Source organism: Myotis yumanensis, unplaced genomic scaffold (genome assembly GCF_028538775.1).
Source record: "Myotis yumanensis isolate MYYU_CA2020_CCGP unplaced genomic scaffold, mMyoYum1.0.hap1 SCAF_6, whole genome shotgun sequence".
NCBI lineage: Eukaryota > Metazoa > Chordata > Mammalia > Chiroptera > Vespertilionidae > Myotis > Myotis yumanensis.
In genome coordinates, this window is record NW_027223757.1 from 81,986,901 (window position 1) to 82,013,037 (window position 26,137).

General features: G+C 44.7%; 1 protein-coding gene across 2 annotated transcripts in view; it reads left to right on the plus strand.

Annotated features, from left to right (window-relative positions):
- CLIC5 (chloride intracellular channel 5) overlaps nt 1-26,137 on the plus strand; it is a 188,881-nt gene that overhangs the window by 3,973 nt on the left and 158,771 nt on the right. The window contains exon 2 of one of the 2 annotated variants that reach the window (XM_070418484.1): nt 9,652-9,704. In XM_070418484.1, coding sequence (XP_070274585.1) covers nt 9,654-9,704 — 51 coding nt within the window. In that variant the 5' untranslated portion in view covers nt 9,652-9,653. The other variant, XM_070418482.1, reaches the window with a different exon arrangement.

Sequence of the window (26,137 nt, forward strand, 5' to 3'; positions counted from 1 at the left end):
AAATTTTGCACTCTTCCTTGTGAAAGGAATTTTAGGGATAAAATAGGCAGGTTTAGGAAGTTTTAAGAATAAAGAGGGTCTATGGGGGAGGAATGTATAGGTGAGGGCTTGGAGCCATCAGATGGCATGCATTCACAGAGAATAAAAAAGGTGCCACAGGATAAGGGGAGATGAAGACATACACTAATGGAAGATAAGTAAAAGCCACAGAGTATATGGGGGAAAAGGAAACCAACTTTCACAGATGACAGAGAAATGTCTACAAATGGCAGAAAGAGGAAAACAGATTTTCACGGGAGATAGAGAAATGTTACAAGATAAGGGGGAGGGAAAGCGGGGGTGGGAGGGAGTGAGGGGGGCTGGACTCGTGGGTTTGGGCTCTGAAGCTGATACAGTGGGCCTTGACTTACGAGTGTCCCGACTAACGAGTTTTTTGAGATACCAGCTGTCTCTCTGCCCATTTTTTGCATTGAGTTGATAGAGTAATTTGAGTTAATGAACTCCTTAACGAGCTCGGTCTCCAAACGAATTAAACTCTTAAGTCAAGGCCCCACTGTATTCTGCAAAATGAGTGACCAATTAGAAGAGTATAGGATAACGGGGAAGGGGTCCAATTAGAAGGGGGTATAAAGAGACAAGGAACTACAGCATTTATAAACCTTAGCAAAAAAGAGCTGAGTGGGTTACCACCTTGGGGCTCCCTCCCTACATGGGAGTTTGTATTTGCTTCCAATAAATTTCCACCCTTTTCACCTATCACCTTTTGTTCGTGACTTCATTCTTCAAATCCATCTGCACAAGGACCCAGGAAAGAAATCACCCTTGCATCCTGCTCAGGAAAACAACCCAAATCACTTGGACCCCTTTTTGGAGCCTGACTGTTTACAGTCCCCACCCACCTCTTTACCTCATCCAAACTCCCTTCCCTTGATCTATAAGACTGAATTTTGCGCTCTCATAATAAGATGGATTTGAGAACTAATTCTCTCATATTCTTGAGCTAGTCTGGCACAAGGAACCTTGTACCTGTAACAAGCTGAGTTCTAGGGAAAATTACATATTGTCTAATTTAGTGAAGAAAATATTCGGGCACTTGGGGCATGCACCTGTTTCACTGGGTGCATGATGGTTTAAGGAGTAGACAGGATTGACTGCCGTATTGATCAGACGTGTAGTGGAGACAGCAGCTGGATGGGCGTCAGGAGAGAAAGGTTCCCTTGAGCCACTGCCACTGCCACTGCCCGAATGACTGGGTCAGATCAGGGAGTCCTATGCAGTATGGTCTCCTTACAGACAATGTGGTTGGAAACAGAGGGACAAAATGATTCCTAAGGATCTTTCAGCACCGAGCTTCTGTTATCCTCCAAATATTTACCACTTCAACCACAAATGAAAACCTGTTTCAGATGGGCTTCAATAAGAAGGATTTTAGAATCTTGTTAAACAAGACCTCCAGAGGTAGGGCAGGCTTCAGGACTAGTTAAATTAGCAACTAACAGTGTCACCACCAAGGACTGGTTCTTTCTAAGTCTCCACCCAGCTGTTAACTGTGTTAGGTTCTTTTGTGTTAGAGATTGAAATGAATTAGGAGCAATAGTCTAAACCCATCATTTGTAAGTGAATGTTTTGTCCCAGAGCTAATGGACTTGGCTAAATGTACAAAAACAAAGTACAACTAGAGTTTTTGCCTCCATTAGCCAATGTCAGGTTTGGAAGCAACATGTTAGAAGCAGTCCCCCCTCCCACTGCCCCTCCACCCCCCCCCCGCCCCCCCCAGTGATCTAGACTCAAGATTTAGCATTTATTCATTAGCATAAACTATTTTTCAGTTTTCATCCTGTTTTCAAAATCAAAGACAGCTCTTTATGAAATTATTTCTCTTTTAAACTCCCAATTATACTGACAGGAGTGGGTCAGAAGTTAAAAGTTACGGGAATAATTTTCAGAGCAAGCGCCACACCCTGCCCAATTCCTGTCCACTTCTCAGAAAAACAACTCCTGTCCACTGCTCAGCTCTGCCTAAACAACGAAACTGAAACTAGCAAACTGAATTTCAAATCACTGGGAGAGTATTTTAAGTTTCATTTTTAATATATGTTAGGTGTTAATGTAAAAAACATAATACAGCTTTTAACTCAAATATAAAAAGAAGAGGACCTTAGGAATCATAGTACTTTAGTGATTTTGAAAGTGTACTAGTATTTAACTAAAACTTTTCACCCTCTACATTTTCAGCAAGATTACACTTAAATATGATCATAAACGATTTTTAAATGCTTCTTTTAAAAATGATTCTGTAATGTCCATGGCAAACTAGTGTTAGACGTTCTTTATTCTAAAGAAATTTTTTCAAGTATTTAATAAAGTTGTGTGAAAAACAGTATACATTCTTTTGAGGCTTTCCTATCTGGAAGGCAATGTGCTCAATTATTCAAAAGGTACAAAAATTCACTCCGTCCCCTCAAAGTGCCTCTGGGACTGACACTACACATACTCCAAAGGACTAATATGGCACAGAATTGCTGAACATTGGCCTATTTCTGGGCCTGATGAAGGCAAGATTGTACTTTTTTCCACAGACAGTGATGGGGCATTGGGAACCCAAGCACACTCCTTTGAAATTGCATCTGACACTACAAATAAATCTTACCACACCACAGCCTCCTGTACCTAGGTCCCTGGAATTCTTTCCTTGAGATCCCATGAAAGAACACGGTTTCCACGGCAAGAGAATCTTGTGATTACATGGGGCCCAACCAGATTACCCAGGATAATATCTCCCTCTCAAGATCCTCACCTTAATCATATCTGAATGGATCCTTTTATTATGCAAAGTAGCATAGTCATACATTCTGGGCATTAGGGTATAGACATCTTCGGGAGGCCATTAATGTTTGGCTGAGGGAATAACATTGGCACGGGCACCAGGATAAGAAAAGTGTGTTAGTCCTTAAAAATAATTTTATGTGTCTGGAAAATAATGATATTAATAATAAATATATAAATAATAATAAATATATTAGGGGAGTCATTAGTATTGAGGCTGGATAGGTTATTTAAAATCATATTGTTTTGTAGACAGGGAAGTAGTTGTACTAAATGTATTAGGTAATGAAGTTGCAAGCATTGCGGTATTTGCATTGTGGAAATATAGTATTTCCCCTGCTATAAAAAAGTTTACAATCTAGCCCTGGCTGGTGTGGCTCAATTGGCCGAGCATCATCCCATGCACTGAAAGGTCACCAGTTAGATTCCTGGTCAGGGCACATGCCCGAGTTTGAGGCTCAATCCCTGGTAGGAGGCATGCAGAAAGCAACATATCGATGTTTCATGCTCACATCGATGTTTCTCTCTCTCCCTTCCTCTCTTTCTCTCTCTCAAAAAAAAATCTTTTTTAAAATAGTTTACAATCTGGTAAGAGAGAAAGATGTATACGTAGAGTAACCACATTTGCCCAGGATAGTCCCAATTTTTCCCCATTTCCTACATGAATATTCATTCTACAAAATGTCCTGGTTTAGAAGACAAAGCATAGAGTCACCGCACTTAAGTGCCAACATCCTCAATATTTGTTAAATATTGCAAGGTAGGAGCTCTATGTTAGGCCCTGGGGAAAAAACAACAACAACAGAGTCAAATTTTCTGTGTTCCAGGTATATACCATCTAGTTGTAGGGTCTGAAGATCTTCTAAGGTAAAAATGTACTGCAAAAATTAATTGTCAACGAGGCAGCAACAGAAATGCTAAGGAAGAGAAACAGAGAAGGTAGTGCCTCAGACGAGAAGACAGAGATCCCCGCAGGCTGGGTGAGCAGGACATGCTGCCGCCAGTGGAATGGATTGGTGGCTGGAGCTCCAAGTGTGATCAGGCTTGTGGCGATGAGAGAGGCAAGAGGGTACACCTGGATCACTTGTTAAGTGTCAGTAGAGTTGGAGGAAAATGTCGTGGTCTGTGCTTCATTTCAGTATTTCTTTTTTAAAAATATATATTTTTATTGATTTACAGAGGAAGTGAGAGAGGGGAGAGATAGAAACATCAATGATAAGAAAGGATCATCAATTGGCTGCCTCCTGCACACCCCACAACCTGGGCATATAACCTGACCAGGAATCGAACTTCGACCTCCTGGTTCATAGGTTGATGCTCAACCACTGAGTCATGCTGGCTGGGCTCATTTCAGTATTTCATTGAATCCAAGCACTATGTTAAGAAGCTCTATTGTTTTAGTGAGCCCCACTGTACTCACATATCCTTGCTCCAGGTACAGGAGCCCTCAGTATTGTGATGTTTTCTGACATCCATTAAATAGTAGCCATAAAAATAGTAGCCAATCAGCTTAAGATCCATTCTGCTTTCAGAGGTGTTAAAATGTGAAAAAAATATATACATTTTAAAATTTCTGGAGTAAGATGATACCCTTCTCAAATATAAAGACTCTTGCTAAAGTAGATCATCTCTGAACTTAAATGAGTTTAACTACTTTACATTTTATTTTTTATTATTTGGTATTTCTAATTGTTTGATCATTCTATAGATTTCCTTACAAAGATGGTCATATCTCTTTTAGACTATGGCACTACAAAAAATGTATGTAGAATTTAATAAACATTCTTGCTAACAGTATGATTTAAGGAATTCTCTTTACCCATAAATCCCCCCTAGGGTTCTACTTGAAATCCTCAGAATAAGTATAACTCCTTTAGGACAGCAATGTTCAACCTTTTTCATCTCATGGCACATAAACTAATTACAAAATTCTGCAGCACACCAACAAATATATTTTTTGCTGATCTGACAGGAAATATGATTTTAGAAAGGAAGGAAGAGGGAGAGAGAGATAGAAACATCAATGATGAGAATCATTGATCGGCTGCCTCCTGCACAGCTCACACTGGAGACGGAGCCCACAACCTGGGCATGTGCCCTGACTGGGAATCAAACCGTGACCTCCTGTTTCATAGGTCAACACTGAATCACTGAGCCACGCCGGCTGGGCACACCATGGATTTTTATAATTATAGCCAGGATTTCCTTATACCTTCATTTTTGCTTTGAGCTGCCTTAGATTATTCTAGGCTAATTTTCATTCCTAAAGATACCTGTCTCCTTTCCATGAGCAAATCTGGCTGAGCCTTTTTCTATTTCAGATGCGTCATGAATGCAATCTGCCTTATTTAACTAAGTCATCTGGGTCAGTTATGTAATTGGTTTTGTTAGACATACAGTGGGGCCTTGACTTACGAGTGTCCCGACTAACGAGTTTTTCGAGATACGAGCAGTCTCTTGGCCGAGTTTTTGCTTTGAGTTGCGAGCTAAAATTCGGGTTACGAGCCAGCTTCAGATACCCCACCGCTAGTTGGCGCAGCGAATGTCACAGTGAACACCACAACATCAGCCCAGCATCACGTGTCTCACTCGTTCACTTTTTGATTTGACATACAAGTAATTTGAGTTACAAGCTCCATCACGGAACGAATTAAACTCCTAAGTAAAGGCCCCACTGTACTCACATATCCTTGCTGCAGGTACAGGAGCCCTCAGTATTGTGATGTTTTCTGACATCCATTAAACCTAAAAGATATATTTGTTCCATTGGCATGGTTTTTTAGAGGTAAACAGAAAGCTGCTTCTGTTTCCTAGAGTCATTTTTCTAGAAGGAATACAAAATTAGTTGGCAGTAATTTTATTGTGTTAATGCTTCCTGGAGTTAAAATCATACAAACAAACAAAATGGGAAATTTTAATAAAGGTAACTTTTATAGTGAAACTCAACTGTTAAAAAAAGAAAGAGAAAAATGATCATTACAAAAGTATATGTCTAGGCGAGAGTACACATTTTGGAGCAGTTGCCTGTCCAGACCTGGTTTGGGTCCTAACAGATTCTACAAACCCAGAAACAGGTTAGGTAGCAAGAAATATGGTAAAAACAAAATATTTGGTAAGAAGAGAACGTTGGATTCCACACTCAGCTCTAAGGTACCACCTCAGTGGAAAAGGAGGTCAATTCTGGCCCTTTCCTGGAAGTCATCTTACCATTGCAGCTTTAGATGACAGTAGTATCATTACTGACTCCACCCAGGCCACTTAGGCTCAGCTCCCCACATGCCACCACCATGGTTTCCAACCACCTTCACAAGCTTCTCAAACACAGGCCCAACTGTGCTCAAGGGTCACCTGCTATGGTCCAGTATCCAGGGACTCAATGGAGTTACCAAGCTACTCCACTAAATCCCATATCTTCTCATTCTTTTCTGCATGTAATTCATCTGCAGATATTCTTGTGACAACGAGCTGTTTTGTTATCACCTTGGATTTTTGCCAGGGTTATCTAATAATTTGCAGACTCCCCCTAGGAACTCATGAACTTCATATTCTTCTGCCATGTCTTCCATATATGCAGCCCTGCTTACATGTAAAACTCCTACAGGACCTTCCAGAGATTCAAGGAAGTTACCTGACTGTATTCATTTGTTAGGGCTGTCATAACAAAGCGCCACTGACTGGGTGGCTTAAACCACAGAGATGTATTTTCTCACAATTCTGAAGGCCAGAAGTCCAAGTTCAAGGTGTCAGCTGGGCTAGTTTCTTCTGAGGACCTCTCTGTTGACTTGTAGGTGGTCGTCTTTTCTCTGTGTTTCTTCCTCCTGTGCCTATCTGTGTCCTAATCTCCTCTTGTAAAGATACCAGTCATAGTCTATTAGGCACACCCATTAGACCTCATTTTACCTTCCTTACCTCTTTAAAGGCTGGATCTCCAAATACATTCACATCCTGAGTTACTGGGGGTTAGGATTTCAACATATGAATTTGAGAGGAACACAATTCAGCCCATAACACAACCTACTAAAAGAGGTGGGTGGTCCACATGCCAGTATTTACCTGCTTAAAGGTGTGCCCCACTTGTTGAGCAGTGTCTTACACTTTCTGGCCAATGTCACATGACTGCTTGATAACATCATCCACCTGCCTGAGTGACTGACATTTGTGATTAAAAACCCTGGCTTCATAATACCACAACCTGACTCCCGACATCACCTACTTGCAAAGCTTCCCACAATTTGTTTGTTCCTTTTTTTTAAAAATATATTTTATTGATTTTTTACAGAGAAGAAGGGAGAGGGATAGAGAGTTAGAAGCATCAATGAGAGAGGAACATCGATCAGCTGCCTCCTGCACACTCCCTACTGGGGATGTGCCTGCAACCAAGGTACATGCCTTGACCAGAATCGAATCTGGGACCCTTGAGTCCACAGGCTAACGCTCTATCCACTGAGCCAAACCGGTTAGGGCAACACAATTTGTTTCTTATCACCTCCAGCTATTGCAAGCCACCTGCTCCTCTTCCCTGGACCCTGCTATACCCACCTCCTGAGCTCCTTGCTTCCCTTCCTGCCCCTTAATCTCCAGTCTTCCTCAGCAGCCAGACAGAGCTTTTCAGTTAGAAACTCATTTCCTGTGGCTCCCCTGTTCAGACCTCACTCATGGTTTCTCATCATACTCAGAATTAAGTCAGGCTCCTTTCAGTTACTGACGGTGACCATATCACCTGACCCCCAGGTTTCATGGACCTCAGTTCCTTCCAACTCACTGCCATGCACACAAGATTCTGAACAAACCAGCCTCTACTTCTCAGAGACATGAAGCTCATTCCTGCCTCAGAAAGTCTGTCCAATTCCTGTGGCCCGAATCACCCTCCACACAAGCTTTGCTTATCCCACTCCCTGTACTAATTGAACCTCTGCTTAAATAGAAATCCTCTTGGTTAGTGCGGTCCATACGATAGTTAATAATTTTCAATGTTTTGAAAACTGCAATTTTGTAAACACTTAATATTATAGAGGTAAAATTTATACTAATTCATGTTCTTTTCAGAAAGAATGACATTTAAGGCACCCTAGGTAGATGGTTATCTTATTTCATCACATAGAGCCTGCTTAAATGAGAGAATACTTTGAGAAAGTATTGAGCCAGTCAGAATGAGATACATTTTTTAACTCATGTGAGTATTTCATGCTATATTTGAATAAGTGCCTCCCCACAAGGGAAAGGTGGAGAACATTACTGATCCTTTACATGGCATTCTTTGTTGGAGTTTGTACCAACCTTGATTCTTTCTCTGATTTTTACTTTTAGATTATATTATGCCACCTTACGTGCTTTCTGGAATAAGGTGAAGTTACATATAAATACATTTTGAAACAGCACTTGAGCCCTGACTGGGTAGCTCAGTTGGGTAGAGCATCATCCTTGATACACCAAGGTTGTCGGTTCAATCCCAGATCAGGGGACATATAAGAATCAACCAATAAATGCATAAATAAGTGGAACAACAAATCGTTGGTTCTTTCCCTTCCTCTCTCTCTCTCTCAAATCAATTTGAAAATTTTTCCAAAAGAAATTCAACTACACTTTGAGCTCTGTGGTGTGTCTTTTATTAGTCCCCTTTTCTTCAGCCCATAATTTGAAAATGGCTGAAGTCATTTGCAAATAAAGAAGCAGAAAACATTAAAATAATCTAGGATGTGAGTTTATCCTTCTATTAACTCACCTGTCACCCCCTCCCCCTCCCCACATTGTTTTGATTTCTCAATATGTCTGGAATGCACCTGGAATGAACCTAAAAATATTTCTTCCTGAAGAGTTGTATTTAATGTATGAAATGAATATATCTAAGGCTATTTAAGTTTATGAATGACCAAAGAAAGTTAGAAACAACAAGGTACTTTTTATTGAACTCAACCCTGCCATTTATATGTAAGAAGCTTTAATTGCCTGCTTAGTTCTAAACAGCAAATGTGAAACAGCCATTCCTTTCCAGAGGACATTAGAAAGCTGTCAGATTGCAGTGTGCTCCTTCCTTTGGCTTTCTGAGGCACATCTGCATATGGTACTTCAGAAACTTTCTAAGCACAGGAGCAGGCTTGTAACTCGTAACCCAAGTTCCTTCCATCTGAACAGATTCATGTGTCTGGAGCTCTTCACTGAGCAGGTTGGCAGGTGTGAGTGTGTGGACCCCGGGCAATTAGTGAGCACAGAGACTTTCTCTTCTAAAAAACACATTTCACACCCCCCAAAGCTTCCCACAGGGCTTTTCATTGTTCTATGGTGGGAAAGAGGATGTTTCAGTCAAAATCTTTTCACTCAATACATTATTGAGGGCCTATTGTGTGTGTAACTCTGTGCTAACCAGGGAGGAAGAATAGTCAAGAGTATGCTTCTGCAAAGACCTTGTAAGCTAGTTATCTGTCAAACCCAAGTAGGAGAATATCACCAAGCACATGCCTTGGAAGTGGTGGTCAGGTGCATCATCTTGATTAAACTTATAAATCATCCACTTCCTGGTCTTAAGAACATCGTGGAATGGCTCGGGTAAGAATGAACCTTTGCCGAAACCGGTTTGGCTCAGTGGATAGAGCGTCGGCCTGCGGACTGAAAGGTCCCAGGTTCTATTCCGGTCAAGGGCATGTACCTGGGTTGCAGGCACGTCCCCAGTGGGGGATGTGCAGGAGGCAGCTGATCAATGTTTCTCTCTCATCGATGTTTCTAACTCTCTATCTCTCTCCCTTCCTCTCTGTGGAAAATCAATAAAATATATTTTTTTAATAAAAGGAAAAAAGAAAGAATGAACCTTAATGGTTTCTCTTGTTTCAGCCATGGAGAAAAACAGACTCATCAAATGTGAAAGCTGGAAAGTACCTTGGAAGGTATGTGAACCCATCCCACCTGCTGGCCAGGTAAGGAGGCTGAAGGCCAAGATCACAGCTCCTTACTGTCAGACCTGGAACCTCCACCTGAGCTCTCGTTGCAAGTCCTGAGCTCTTTCTCCTCCCTTCATATCCTCATAACTACTTCTGACTTTAAGCAATAGGTCAATTGCATCTAACATTGTGGTCCAGAGAGTGGGCGTTTGTGGGATCCTCATCAGTGTTTAGGCATCCCAGGACAGCAAAAGGCAGGTTTCTTTGTTTTATTCCCTATCAGGATGTATTCTTCACCTTAAGACAAAGTTTAGGATGGAAGCACTCTGAAGTTGCTTTCCAACTGATATCTCACAATGGTCCTAGCATAGCATGTTCCACTGTCCTGCAGTGGACCACAGGAGTCAGGTGGTTGAAGAAGAAAAATACCACCAGCAACATTGCTGGTCAGCGGGCACCACCTCTGTGGCTGGAGCTCCATGGCCGTAGAGCACGTGCAGAGGTAGCTGAGAAGTTACCAGTAACCTAAGCTCCTTCCCCAGCTCTAAAATATTCTGAACCATGCTTCCCTGCCACTCCTGCTTCAGTTGTCAATTAATGTAGCCCAGGTACCTGACAGCCTTCTAATAGGACTTTGCCTTCTATTTCTCTCCCGCTTGTGTGACCTGCCATATCTTAGGGATAATGGGGCCCATTTGCAATGGTGAGGGATAGGCCGAGGTGTGGATGCTAGGAGGAAGTACATTCTGGCACATAGAATCCTATACTGGGGAAATCGGATATGGACCGTCAGGCTTCATTCTTGCGCTGAGATTAAAGAGCAGAAGACAGCCCACCAAATTAAGGGGATCTGATGTGGTAGGCATGTTTCCAAGAAAGTGACATAGCATGGACCCACTGATTAGATCTAGGGTAGAAAATCAGGATTGAGGACACTGTAAAAACCAGCAACAAGGTCAGACAAAGAAGCAAGGTTGGCTTGATGCTGAGTTACAGAGTGCTGGGAAAGAGCTTATTCGGTCCCCCTTCTTAGGGCCAGCTTTGGTCCTAGAGAATGAGAAAGGAGGTGTTCAAGGGCCCGTTTATGTTAAAAGAAGGGAAGAGAGGTGGGAGACCAGACAAGTCATGCTGTGGTCTTAGACATACCAGGCTTGAATAAGGTCTCTTCATACCTGAGCCCTCAGGATTATTTCTACTGCCACAGCTCTTGGTGAAACCCACATTGCTACCCCTCCTACCTTGAATTGTCATCCTTATGAGCAGTCCTAGGCTAAGCCCTCACGTTGATAGAACATTAAACTGAAAATAGCCAGAAGAACTGGAGGCATATAGCAATCATAGGTCCATAGCAACTGTTTTGACAGCTATTTTGCCGGATAGTATGTACCAATGATCTTGGTGGTAAGATTACCTTGAGCTAGATAAGCGAGACTTGAGAATGTGTGTCTTGAGGCAAGTGTTAGATGAAGTGGTTAAGAAGAATTTTCACTTTTTATTTTATACTAGAGGTCTGGTGCATGAATTTGTGCACGGGAGGGGGGGTGGGGGCGATCTGGGCCTGCCGGTCGTGGGGAGGAACTGCAGGAGGTTGGCCAGCAGGCCCTGATCTAGTTGTGTAGATGTGCTGAGGTAGTGGCAGTCAAAGATCACAGACAGAGTGCCCCAAAACGGCCTGAAATCAGCTATGCTCTGAGTTGGAAATACAGCTCTACTTCCCTGCCCGCCCTAGGGCTGCCTCACTCTCCCTGGGGCAGAGTTGCTGACAGACAGACAGACAGATGGTTTCTCCTACCTCAGCCACACATTTCTTGGGGCTCTGCCCCCAAGCATGATAGGTAGCTGACTTCAGCCTGTGGTGGCAGACTGCCGTAGGAGCATTAGCCATTCAGCACTTGGGAGCCCGGAAAAGTGTGGACCAAGCTAGAAGTGGCTGACGGGGGTAGAAGGGCAAGTGGCACATGCGGTGCAGTGGCAGAGATAAGATGGTGGTGGTGCTTACTTTACATCTTTGCAGTTAGGCTGCTGCCTTGCCCCTTCTGCCCCTCTGAGCTGCTACTCTGTCTTGATCAGCATTAGGGTTGCTCTCCTCCTACAAGCTTCCCGGGCCCAGATTCTCTGGTGCCCAGAGCCTTAGTCAGGGGAGGGACCACAGGAGGTTGGCTGGCATGGGAGGCTGGCTGTAGGAGAGCACTGACCATCAGGGGGCAGCTCCTGAGTTGAGTGTCTGCCCCCTGGTGGTCAGTGCACATCATAGCAACTGGTCGTAATGGTCGTTTGGTCGTAATGGTCGCTTAGGTTTTTATATATATATAGACTAGAGGCCCAGTGCACAAAAATTTGTGCACTCGGGGGGCGGGGGGAGGGGGGTCCCCCAGCCCGGCCTGTGCCCTCTCGCAGTCTGGGACCCCTCAGGAGATAACGACCTGCTGGCTTAGGCCTGCTCCCGGGTGGCAGAGGGCAGGCCCAATCCCTAGGTGCAGCCCCTGGTCGGGCTCAGAGCAGGGCCAATTGGGGAGTTGGGGCGCCACCCCGTCATGCACAGAGCAGGGCGGATCGGGAGATTGCGATGCCACCTTCAGTCACGCTCAGGGTAGGGCCGATTGGGGGGTTGGGGCACCGCCCCCTGTCACACTCAAGGCAGGGTCGATGGGGAGGTTGTGGCGCCACCCCCTGTCACGCACAGAGCAGGGCCGATCAGGGGGTTGGGGCGCTGCCCCCTGTCACTCACAGAGCAGGGCCAAACAGGGGGTTGGGGAGCTCCTCCCTGTCACGCACAGAGCAGGGTTGATCAGGGGGTTGAGGAGCTCCCCCCTGTCACTCACAGAGCAGGGCCGATAGGGGAGTTGGGCCACCGCCCCCTGTCACACACAGAGCAGGGCGGATCAGGGGGTTGGGGCGCCGCCACTGTCACACTCGGGGCAGGGCCGATGGAGAAGTTATAGCTCTACCCTGTCACACACAGAGCAGGGCCCGTGGGGGTGGGGGGGTTTGGGCGCCGCACCCTGTCACACACAGAGCAGGGCCGATCAGGGGGTTGGTGTGCTGCACCCTGTCAAATACAGAGCCGCAGGGCAATCAGGGGATTGGGGAGCTCCCCGCTATCAGGCACAGAGCAGGGATGATCAGGGGGTTGGGGCACCACCCCCTGTCACGAACAGAGCAGGGCAGATAGGGAGGTTGTGGCCCTGCCCCCTGTCACACACAGAGCCGCAGGGCGATCAGGGGGTTTGGGCGCAGCCCCCTGTCACACTGATCCTGGTGCCGGGAGGCATATTACCCTTTTACTATATAGGATAGAGGCCTGGTGCATGGGTAGGGGCTGGCTGGTTTGCCCTGAAGGGTGTCCTGGATCAGGGTGGGGGTCCCCACTGGGATGCCTGGCTAGTCTGGGTGAGGGGCTGAGGGCTGTTTTCTGGCTGGCAGATGACTAAAAGCTCCCAACCGCTCCTTGTTTTCTTTTTTTTTCAATTCTGGGCCAGCTTTAGCTCTGAGGCCTCGCTGCTGAAAACATCGATACAATGTTGCGGTCCAGGGCTGACTGACAGCCGGTTTCTGGGTTTTGTTTACCTTCTTATTTGCAACATAGTACATAGTTGCTTAGAGTTGCAACTCAGAGGCCGGCAAGTGAGGCGGGGAACGTTGGAGTCCTCCTTCACTGCAGCAAGCCTCATGCTCGCTTCCAGCTGCCTGGCTGCCGGCCGCCATCTTGGCTGACAGTTAATTTGCATATACTCACTGATTAGCCAATGGGAAGGGTAGCAGTTGTACGTTAATTACCATGTTTCTCTTTTATTAGTGTAGATTTTGACATAGTTTGAATTTCTTATATTGTATCTGCATGTATTTCTTACGTAATTAAAAAATAAAAAATATAGCTGAGCTGGTGTGGCTCAGCAGTTGAGCATTGACTCATGAACCAGGAGGTTGTGGGCTTGATCCCTAGTGGGGGGCATGCAGGAGGCAGCCAATGGATGATTCTCTCTTATCATTGATGTTTCTCTCTCTCTCTCTCTCTCTCTCTCTCTCTCTCCTCTCTCTGAAATCAATAAAAACATATTTTAAAAAATTAAAAAAATAAAAAGTATATAAAAAGATTTTCAAAAATTAAAATAAAATGGAGTTCAGTCCTCTTGAGCCCCTATACATCACCATCACTTAGTGGTGTGGAGTTAGAAGACTGAGGAGGGGCAGTTCCGATGGGAGAGTGGCTATGAGTTGGTAGCATGGGCAGAGCAGCTCCTATGCCTGTGCCAAGGCAGCTGGCATCACAGGCCAGCCTCTGCCTCTCCACAGTGCAGCAGCACTAGAGCCAAGCTGGGAGCTAACTCAGGAAAAATCCCAGAACCTTCCCACGTCTCAGTTTTCTCCTCTTTAACAACGGAGTAGGGGCTATAATATCAGTCCCAGCAAACGCACAGGGTTAGGTTCTGGTTTGTTTTTTCCCCTTTGGTTTTTCCCTGGCTACTCGATAGGGCCATGCATTGTAGCTGTGACCTAGTGACTAGGCAGTGAAACAGAGTGAAGGGTCAAAGGCAGACAAAGTGCCCACAGCCAAATTGGAACAAGTTCATGGGCTGATACCGTCATAATGACCTCCTCTGCCTGGCAACTCTGCAGAGATTCTGCCAAGAAAAGAAAGCGAGCCCTGACCGGTTTGGCTCAATGGATAGAGCGTTGGCCTGTGGACTAAAAGGTCCTGGGTTTGATTCCGGTCAAGGGCATATACCTTGGTTGCAGGCACATCCCCAGTGGGGGTTGTGCAGGAGGCAGCTGTTCGATGTTTCTCTCTCATCGATGTTTTTAACTCTCTATCCCTCTCCCTTCCTCTCTGTAAAAAATGAATAAAATATATTTTTTAAAAAAAAGAGAAAAAGAAAGCCAGTGGCATTTGGTCAGAGTGGCAGGAGACAAGCCTCAGCCCTGCTTTTGATGACCTTACGGATTTTAAATAACCGCATTGGACACTTTTCTTGAGATGTAAGTCTCTCCCATTTAAAGGCTCCACGGACAAAATACTATCCAAATGATCACAGTCTTTCAATCATGGTAATGAGAAAATGTGCATTGAAAAAAATTTCCCTTCCCTCCCTAGAGAGAGGGCACAGAGAATGCCCGCCCAAAGGCCAATATATCCACACATCCGTTCATAATTCAACACGTGGCCATCAGCATGCATGTGAATTTCAGGCTGATTTTACTGTAAAACCAGCTTCATAGTTTTCCCGAGTTTTAGACAGACATATAAACACATACATATGTACATGCATAAAAATAAGTAAGGTGGTCTGGAAGTGTAGGAAAAAGAGTAAATTCTTACTGCCCAGAGATAACAGCCATGGCAGTTTTGCATGTGTGTATTTTTGAAAGGTATGTTTTCTTTTGCACATACTTAAAGTTTTTCTGTATTGATACATTGGGGAGACCAATAGTAAAAGTATAGCTCTGTGTAGCTATATAGTTTTTTACCTGTGTTCTCCTATACAGAAAGCCCTGCTGTTGAGGGACTTCCTGAGGCTCTCTCTTATTCACAACCTGGGGGCTACCCTGCAGTGGAAAGGATTATTCCACAGTGTCGCTGAAAACTCAGTTTCTGCGCCCCGCCCCTCCTCCCCGCTTAGAGCAGGTCAAACATCCTGAAGGCCAAAAAGAGTTCTGGCAGGACTCCTATGGGGAGTGTCTGCGTATTTAGAGTTCAGTGGGATAAGCTCCTTGCTTTCTTCTTGGAGTTTAGTGTTTTGATTTGATGGTCACCACCCTGACTCTTTAGCCATTTTCTGTCTTTTGCTCTAATTAGAGAAACTCTGAACCTATAAATTCAGCAAAGTTTCTAATCCATCTATTATGCACCTGCTGTGTGCGCCCCCCCCCCCCCCCGCCCCCGCTCTCCCCCACCACACACACACACCACCACCTCCCTGGCAGGCAGCAGGTCAGCCTGTGCTGGATCCCAACACCTGCTCACCGGCTCTGGAGGGTTCGCAGAGCCAGCTCCGTGCAGGCACCAGACCCTGCTCAGCAAACAAAGAACAATTAGCACATTGTTCTCAATCTAGTTCAGGGCTAAACCCTCTGGGCCAGGCACAAGCTCCCTCCTGCGGTACTTTGTCTTTCTAATTGGCTGGTGTTGACACCTGGGTGGGGGGACAGGGGTGGGAGGAAAGAGGGTGGGAAACAATGGTTACATCCCAACCAGTCTGGGAGCACCTCCCACCTCCCAGAGAGAGGGTAAGTGTAAGGAAGGCCAATGCAATTCTAATTTTTATTTTTATTTTTTTGCCACAATGACTCCTTCAATACCACTTTTCAAATATCAAGCATAAAATTTTTTCCAAGCAAATATTGTGGTGCTGCCCTGAACACACACTTAGTCTGCTGACTGGACATGCATACATCAGAATTTGGGAAACTAGCAGCATTCTCTTAGATATCAGCTCCAATAGCATTAAAATACTAGTAATTTCTGCCGACTGAGATTTTATTATTTCTGGGAATCTAAAGCTGAAGTTCGTTCTATTTTAATGTGAACTCATCAACCTGTCACACTTAGATACGTATGTCTAAGAGCTGGAAGGAAAAGACGCTCTCAAATCTTAAGAATCCTTAAAAAGCATTCTTTTAAGTAAGATTATTTTTGCAGTCCCATTTGAAGATTTTTTAAACTTTAAAATGAATGTTAAGGTCTAATTATGTGATAAATATTAGAATCACTAGGAGAGCATTTAAAAAGTACAGATGCCCAGTCCTCTTCAATAGTCTTTTCAATAAATGGTGTTGGGAAAACTGGACAGGCAAGCACAAAAGAATAAAGTTGACCACTAAGAAAAGGCAGCATGGAGCCAGGACAGGCCATGGCAGGGGGATCACTGGCACGATAGATGTCAATGGCCCTGTTACAAGGACACTCAAGCAGCTCTATGGAGAGGACAGCCGTCTGAGTGAGCCATGCTGGCAGCAGGTTCTGCAGCCCCAGCGAGCCTTCCTGCAGCTCCACCCTGCATGACTGCAGCCTCATGGGAGAACCTGAGCCAGAGGTATTCAACTAAAATCTGCATTTCAACAACATCCCAGATGGTCCTTATGCACATTCAAAATTAAGAAGTACTGGATTAGGGGATGTAAAGATAAGTAAGATATGGTTGCTCTGGCCTGTGGGTGTGGCTTAGTTGGTTAAGGTGACCAGGTCAACTCCAGTCAGAGCACATGCCTGGGTTGTGGCCTTGAATCCCGGTAGAGGCTATGCAGGGGGCAGCTGATCAATGTTTGACTCTCACATCGATGTTTCTCTCTCTCTCTCTCTTTTACCTCCCCTCTCTCTAAAAATCAATAAAAATATTTTTAAAAGATAGGATTACTGTTCTCAAGAATTGAGGCAGGATAGAAAAGCTGGGAGAGAGCTACCAGATGGAACTAAGGTGGGGCTATTATAATAGAACTAGAGGCCCAGTGCGCCAAATCGCGCGGACCTGCCCATCTGCGCACACCCTGCTGCGCTCGCAGCCCTGCCAAACTGCACGTGCCCTGCCCACCCACCCGCCACCTCGCCCACCTCCGGCCACCAGCCTTGCTGCGATAGGAGCCTGTGGGCCACAGGGGAGGGCCTGAGAGGTGCTCATGCACCTCATGGTGACTGGTCATTTGGTCATTCGGTTCTGATGCCGCTTGGCCTTTTATTATTATGACTAGAGGCCGGTGCATGAAAATCGTGCACTCGGGGTGGTGAGGGGTGCTCAGCCCAGCCTGCACACTCTCAAAATCTGGGATCTCCAGTTCCCTGGAGCCTGCAGGCCTGGGGTAGGGACCAAGATTCCCAGATCACAGCATGGCTCTGGTTCCCCAGAGCCTGTGGGTGGGGGCCTGTGGGGACCCAGAGGCCAGTCCATTGCAGCATGGCTCCGGTTCCCTGGGTCCCAGAGCTCCCTGTCACCACTGCACTCCAGCTGGGGCTCAGAGCCCCCTCCCGCCAGGACACGGCGGTGGAAAGGAGCTCTGGGCCCCAGCCGTGGCATGGTGGAACTCTGGGTCTCCTGCGATCGGGGGTGTGGGCGGCCTTCAAACCCGGGGCCCAGAGCTCCCTGTCACCGATGCACCCCAGCCAGGGCCCAGCAGCGGAAGGGAGCTCTGGGCCTCGGCCAGGGCACGGCCGAACTCTGGGTCTCCCGTGATTGGGGACAAGGCCACCTTCAAACCCAGGGCCCAGAGTTTCTGGTCACCACCATACCCCAGCCGGGGCTCAGAGCTCCCTCCCACCAGGGCACAGCAGTGGAAGGGAGCTCTGGGCCCCAGCTGTTGGTATGGCAGAACTCTGGGTCTCCCATGATCGGGGGCCTGGCTGGCCTTCAAACCTGGGGCACCAGCCAGGACCCAGACTAATTCCCACCGCACCAGCCGGGACCCTAGCCTAGTGTTCGGTCTCCCATCTGGTCATTTATGTCATGATGGCCCCTGGCTTTTTATATATTAGGACAGTGGTTGGCAAACTGCGGCTCGCGAGCCAGATGCAGCTCTTTGGCCCCTTGAGTGTGGCCACGAAGTTTCAATCGCACTGTATGTGCGTGCCCGCACGTGGTATTTTTTTTAAATATATTTTATTGATTTTTTACAGAGAGGAAGGGAGAGAGAGAGAGAGTTAGAAACATCAATGAGAGAGAAACATTGATCAGCTGCCTTCTGCACACCTCCCACTGGAGATGTGCCCGCAACCAAGGTACATGCCCTTGACTGGAATCAAACCTGGGACCTTTCAGTCTGCAGGCTGACGCTCTATCCACTGTTGTTCTGCTGTTAGGGCATCGCACGTGGTATTTTGTGGAAGAGCCACACTCAGGGGTCCACAGTTTGCCGACCACTGTATTAGGATATGATGCCTTGCCAACAGTCCATGAAATCAAAGTCTAGAAAGATCAGAGAGGGCTTCACAGCAAAGGCATCACTTATTTGGATCAGGAGCAATAGATAGGAAGGGAGGGGGGAAGATTTATGTATTCTTAGCTGCTCTGTAGGGTACTTAATATGATAAAAAGCAAGAATTACATTGAAAGGAGAGAGGGGGGAGGGGGATGAGAGAAAATACAGTATTTGGATTAGAGTGACAGTCCAAGTAAGAAAGAAAGCTGTAACTACAGTAACCTCATGGTCCCCAATCTTATACACTGTACACATACAAGATTGCATATATATGTTTATAAATATACCAAAGGCCTGGTGCACAAAAATTTGTGCACTCGGGGGAGGGGGGTGTCCCTCAGCCTGGTCTGTGCCCTCTCGCAGTCTGGGCCCCCTCGGGGGATGTCCACCTGCTGGCTTAGGCCCGCTCCCTGGGGGATCAGGCCTAAGTTGGCAGTAAGACATCAATCTGGCAGCCTGGCAGCCCTAGGGGGATGTCCACTTGCCAGCGGGGAGCAGGCCTAAGCTGCAGTCGGATATCCTTAGTGCTGCTAAGGAGGCGGGAGAGGCTCCCACCACCACCACTGTGCTGGCAGCCATCAGCCTGGCTTGTGGCTGAAGGGGAGCTCTGCTCAGGGGGAGCTCTGTGGGAGCATACTGACTACCAGGGGCAGCTCCTGCATTGAACATCTGCCCCCTGGTGGTCAGTGTGTGTTATAGAGACCAGTTGTTCTGCCATTAGGGTCAATTTGCATATTTCCCTTTTATTATATAGGATAGAAGCCTGATGCACGGCTGGGGGCCGGCTGATTTGCCCTGAAGGGTGTCCCAGATCAGGGTGGGGGTCCCGCTGGGGTGTGTGGCCAGCCTGGGTGAGGGGCTGAGGGCTGTTTTCAGGCTGGTCACACCCCCTTCAGGGTGAGGATCCCTACTGGGGTGCCTGGCCAGCCTGGGTGAGGGGCTGATGGCTGTTTGCAGGCTGGCCAAGCCCCCCAGCAGGGACCCTCACCCCATGGGGGTGTGGCCAGCCTGGGTGAGGGGCTGAGGGCTGTTTTCAGGCTGCCCACACCCTCTTCAGGGTGGGGGTCCCTGCTGGGGTGCCTGGCCAGCCTGGGTGAGGGGCTGATGGCCATTTTCAGGCTAGCCACCTCCGTGGGCTGGAAGCAGGTATCTGGGATTTATTTATCTTCTATAATTGAAACTTTGTAGCCTTGAGCAGGGCTCAGGGCTGGCCAGGGCATGCAGGAAGCTTGGCTTCCTCCATTGCCAGGGGCAACCCAAGCCTCCTGCTTGCTCCAGCTCCATGGCTGCTGCCATCTTAGTTGGGTTCATTTGCATATTTGTTCCTGATTGGCTGGTGGGCGTGGCTGTTGGGTGTAGCGGAGGTATGGTCAATTTGCATGTTTCTCTTTTATTATATTAGATGTATATGTTCATTCATTCAAGGAGACTTAGCTTTTAGTTTTAAGCTTCAGGACATAGAACTAATAAGAGCAAACCTATGTGCCATGATTATTAGCAATGACAGCAAATTTTCTTTAAGCTGTAGTAAAGAAACTACAGATATCAGAAACATTGAGATGCAGGACACCAAAATACCACAAAATATTGTTTGGAAATTGAGGACAAAGACAATTTTATGTGAACACACACACACACACACACACACACACAAATATGTAGGCACATACACAAAATGGAACCATTCTGATTTTGGTATGGATAATACAGAACTGAGGTAGATGCCACTACATTTTTTTTCTGAGCCAGGGCAGGAATAAAACACGTTTAAAGTTAATTTATAGAAAGACTCTAGGAAAAAAAAATCATTAAAGAGAGAAAATCTTTCAAAGGATCACAAAGATTTTTGTAATTGGCATTCCTAAAAGTGCTATCCCGTTTGTTTTTGTTTGTCCTGCAAGTCTAAGAAGACATCATTTGATTTCAATTTCCTCTAGAAAATGAAATTATAGTAGAGAGTAGTGAAAAGTATGGGGATTTGGGATTCAAACAGACTTGAGGTGTGGTCTGGCTTCTCTGCTCGCCATCTGCCTGACCTTGGAGATAGTACGTACTCTGAAACGCAGTTTCCTCGCATGTAAAATAGAAAATCTAATTGCCCTATAGGGTCATCGTGAAGATTGAATGTTCTTCCCGACCTTCTTTTCCCCTTTATTTTAAAATTTAAAACTTGTTAAATGAACTGTATTTTTTAAAAGGGGGGAATTGAGCTTTAACATGACAAATGAAAATAAAATATTTTAAACATACGTTTTGAATTTGAGACACGTTACTCTCAAGGCAAAATAATTAAGAAAGGAAAAAGGTTTTAGACCCGGAATATTGTGAATTGCATCTGTTGCCTGAGGCTGCACAGGACCATGCTGCCTACAGATAACAGTGCCACCTGGTGGAATATTAATGCAAAAACTCAGAGTTTTCAAATCAGGAGGGTGATTTCTGCATTTATCTTTTCTTGCATATTACATCTGTTTGCCTTTTTAAAATCACGTTGTGTTTTTTCTTTTGCATTATCTATAATTCTGGTTCAGTTGCACATCTGATATTTTCTGTGACTCTACAGACCTACTTTAACAGAGCATAACTTGTAACCTTTTTCTTTCCATGATCCCCTTTAGCTGTGGAAGTTCAGTGTCAGCTGTTTGGGTACTTTGGCCCTAATGTTAGTGTTATAAGCACTCACCAGGTAATGACTGTCTTAGTGCATTTTTTGAAACATCATGCAAAATACTGTCTATGTATGTCTTTTGAAGCTTGTAATTACTGAAAAATGTAGTTATCATGATTTAGAATAGGTATCAATGTTATTTAAAGAACTCCTAGAATGCATAATAATAAATGCATGCACAGTAGAACTAAGTTCCATTAACATACAAACATATCATGCTTATTAATGTACTTATACATTTTTTCCCTTCCATAATCTGTTCATTCTGAGCTCTCAAACCAGTGCGACTTGGTGGCTGGAGAAGTATTAGAAACTAACACTCCACACACCTATCTAATCTGCCAGGCTCCGAGGTTTCACACTTTTTTTAAAATTTAAACTTTCCACCAACACTTTGAGGAAGGTGTTATTTACACTTTTTGCAAATAAGGAAACCAAGGCTCAGAAGAAGTAAGCGGCAGAGACAGCACTGGAAGCCAGACCCTGTGTCGTATGTTGCTAACACAACGTGCAGTTCATTCTCCCCTCATCTTCATAATTTTTGTAAACACCTCCATAAACCTCAAGTTGTTTATTTTCTTCCCACAATTCCATAGTTTCTCTTCTCTGCCCCCCACATCTCCCCACTCTGTGCCCAAATTCACGCCAAGACCAAAACAGAATTTAAGTATGTGTAGGTAAGTTGAGCGCACTGTCTGCAGACAGAAACATGTAAAGGAAACTCATCCGTAGTCTTAAGATCCCTTGCAGGACTTTCAGTGTGCCCGTCCCTGCTGTGGCCTTGTCCCCTGCACCATGACGGTGTCACAGCCCAGAAGCGCACACAGCCAAGAACAATGAGTTTCCCGTTTCATTATCCGGGTGGTGAGGCCAATCGCCTATTTAAACAAAATCCTTTGCCTTTTAAAAAGTCATTTGGTTCAACAATAAAAAAAATCTTTGAATCTTCTAAATCAACAAATTATCTTAGCTAATATTTGCATTTACTCTGAAAAATACTTTGCTGGTCTTACACAAATATGCTTGCGTTTCATGTATATTCCCTATATATAATGTCAAAAAAATTTTTTTTTGAAGTAAACACATGTTCACGATTTTATTGTCACATAATAAAACAAAATAGGAAGCTTAGGACTGGACCTCTTGGCCTCTTCTCTTCTTATCTCCTCCCAGTTCAAAATGCTTGCATCTCTTAATAGCCAGAATTCTCTTAGGTCTGCAGTGGGGCTTACCGCATTCAAGCCTCAGAATGATCGTTGTCGTTTTAGCCTTTTTGCTAAAAGCAACTTAGTCTGCCCACCATAGCCACCCTGCTTCCTGTCATAACGCCCTTTTCCTGCGCATTCAAAGGAACCTTGCCCTTGTTGTGCTGTGTTACTTTTGGGGGTTGGTGTTTGCCACACTTCCTACAGCAAGTCCGGCAGGTTTTAGGAACATTCACCATGTTTGCGAGAGCACTATTGTCACGGGAAGCATAATGTCAAAAATTTAAAAAGCAGAATACAAAGTTGAACATGATTACAATGAAAATATATACATATGTATAAAAAAGGAGTATGAGAATGTTAACATAATCATCTTTGGGTAGTAGAATTACAGTTGATTTTTAATTTCTTTTTATAATCTGAATGAACTACATCTATAATCAGAAAGAAATCTTCTTAATATAAAAATGGATCTTTGATGCCACAGCAAGAACCCAAGAAGCTCAAAGTGACAACGGTGTACATATTTCAGGGTTAGAGTGTGTTTCTCGTGGACTAACTCAAGGGTGTTAGCCTTGGGCAATGCTGGTTAGAAAATGTAGAACCGAAGTGTGAAAGGACAGCTTTTGCACTTGAGTCTCCAACCCAGTACAATTCTCAGAGTGAAGTTGCATTTTCAAAGTCCATAGTCTTTTCCTATCTGTCCTCCATGGTTCACATTAACAATTTGTGTTATCCATGTTACATAGAGAAGTATAGCATATACAGAGTGATTACCCAGAAAATTACTGAGATAGATTACTTTTGGTTTTATAATATGGAACCAAACTTCCTGGATGTCTTTGGAGAAAAAAAAAATCCCCAAACAGCAAAACCCTGAAACCTTCAAATCACAAAATAAAATCTCCAAAGATGGAGAGATCCCCACAGATGGAGAGAGCACGGTGAAGTCAAGTTGCCCATGGCAGAAAGAAAGCACATTCCCTTCAGGCAGAATGATGGAGATGCAAGTACTCAGCCTAGTCCATGAGTATTTCTGCAGGATCCTTCCACACTCACACAGTGGGCCTCCATCGTGTGCCTGAATAGGAGGAGGCCCAGCTCACCTTTTCCTTCTCCTGGATGTCAGCTGTCTGGACACCTCAGGCTTCGGGCATCAGCAAGTTGATCTGCTTCCAGTTGTTTTTTTCTTTATACTGGAGATTCTAGAGAAGTGAGAGAGGTTTTAAGCCGGTCAGATTAGGAGGCTTTGGTCACTTGGAAGCACAGAAGGAGAAGGGGAGGAACAGTTGGAGGGCATCCCTGAGTGTGGGGCCCTGGGGTGTGGTGTGTTGTCCCAGCCTGGGTAAGAAGACAGAGCGAGGGCAGAGCACCAGGGGCAGGCAGGGGAGGAAGCAAGGATCACCTTGCCTAAGGGATTGAGGGCATATACTTCCTTCTGTTTTGAAAATCCAATGGCACATGCCACTGGACAAACATATAAGAGACATGCATGGAGAAAAGAGATGGTCACGTGAAGACAAGCAGAGATTGGAGAGATGCAGCCACAAGCCAAGGAGCGCTGGAGCCCCCAGAAGCTGGAGCCCCCAGGATGGAGTCACCCCTGGTGCCTTTGGAGTGAGTGTGACCTGCTGACACACTCATTTTGACTTCTGGCCTCCAGAACTCTGAGGAAATACATTTTTGTGGTGTTTTGTAGCTGTTTTTTATTTTTAAAAACATGTTGTTTTTTGGTGCTCAATTTCTTTACTAAGTTTATTTAAATGATCTTGTCCCTTCCCATTCATGTCAGTGAAAAGGATTCCATCTGTCATTCTCCCCAAATTTAGTGTTCTCCCTTTTCCTGTTGTCTTTATTCATCTCCTCTGAGTAGTAAAACACCATAAATGACTCTTACCTAGGCTCCTCCAGGACTCTAGGACCTGTCCCAGATTGTATAATCCTAAATAGACAGCACTGAGGTGGGCCAACGGATGTTATGACAAGTCAAGCTCTGGATGGCTATTTACTATTTGAAAAGTAAGAAAGTGCAGTGAATTTTTGGGATTATATGCAAGTAAGCCTTCATGAAGAGATAGTATGGTGGGGTATAATGGCAGAGGCAGAATCATGAGAATGAAATTCAGAGAATTGGAACAACTATGAAGTTTATGAAAACAAAGGCTATGCAATGACTGGGTAGGAATGGTGTCTGATGGAGCTCAGTGGGGAGAATGCCAGGAGGGGTCTCTGGAAGGGGCCACCTTCACAGAGACTGAAATGATCTGCTGAATCATCAGAGGTTAGGTGGCTTATACAGTTCCTTCCCCAAGCTCATATCAAAATGTGGATGTCACATGGTGATGTGCCAATAGATCAATTGCTTCAATAAGCAAAACCAGTGACTCGAAATGGTTTTCTCTGAGCCCTTCTCTCTGTATTGAATCCTGTTGGGGTTTAAATGGTTGTGGAATTGAACTTCTTTCTGTGATATGTGTCTGTTCACCCTCAATATCATCCAAGGGGCATAAAAGTCAGACTTCTGATCATGTCATTCAAGGCCACCTGCAGTCTAGCCCAGTATTCTCATCGTCTCTATTTTTTTTTTCCAGAATGGGCATACTCCATTCAATTGGATTTACTCTCAATTATGAATTCTCAACTCTGCATCATATTTTGCACCTTAACCTCCCTTCTCCACTTCACTTGTCCAGATCTCATCTACTACTTAACATACTCACTTTCCCTGCCCCTCCTCCAGCCCAAAGATCAATCCCCATTTATTTATCACTAAACATAATACTTCACATTGTCAATAAACTTTTCTTGCTGGAACATTATATCTTATACTTAAACAGATTTTAAACTTGTGAAGTCATGGGCTATGTCTTATAGACCTTTTATAATCTTTATATTTTCAGATTTTATAGTTTTATATGGATTCAGAATGTTTGCTTGTTCTTCAAATAAGGCAACAGAAGATTTCATATTGTTATCTAGGGATAAAGTTTAATAATAATAATAATAGCAGTAGTAGTAATACAGTCATCCCCCCTTATCCACAGAAGATAATGTTTCAAGACCCTAGTGGATGCCTGAAATAGTAGATAGTACCAAACCCGATATATACCATGTGCTTTTTCCCTAGAAATACATACCTTTCACTTAAATTATGAAATACTTTATGTCTTCTCTTTGTCATATCCAAATTGCCAGCATCACTACTCTTGCATTTGGGGGCCATTAATAAGTAAAATAAGGGTTACTTAATTCAAGCACTGCAATGTCACCACCGTTGATCTTATAACCAAGACAGCTACTGAGTAATTGATGGGCAGTGGCATATACCAGTGGTTCTCAACCTGTGGGTCGCGATCCCTTTGGAGGTCGAATGACCCTTTCACAGGGGTCGCCTAAGACCATCGGAAAACACATATATAATTACATATTGTTTTTGTGATTAATCACTATGCTTTAATTATGTTCAATTTGTAACAATGAAAATACATCCTGCATATCAGATATTTACATGACGATTCATAACAGTAGCAAAATTACAGTTATGAAGTAGCAACGAAAATAATTTTATGGTTGGGAGTCACCACCACATGAGGAACTGTATTAAAGGGTCACGGCATTAGGAAGGCTGAGAACCACTGGCATATACAGTAGTGGATACAGTG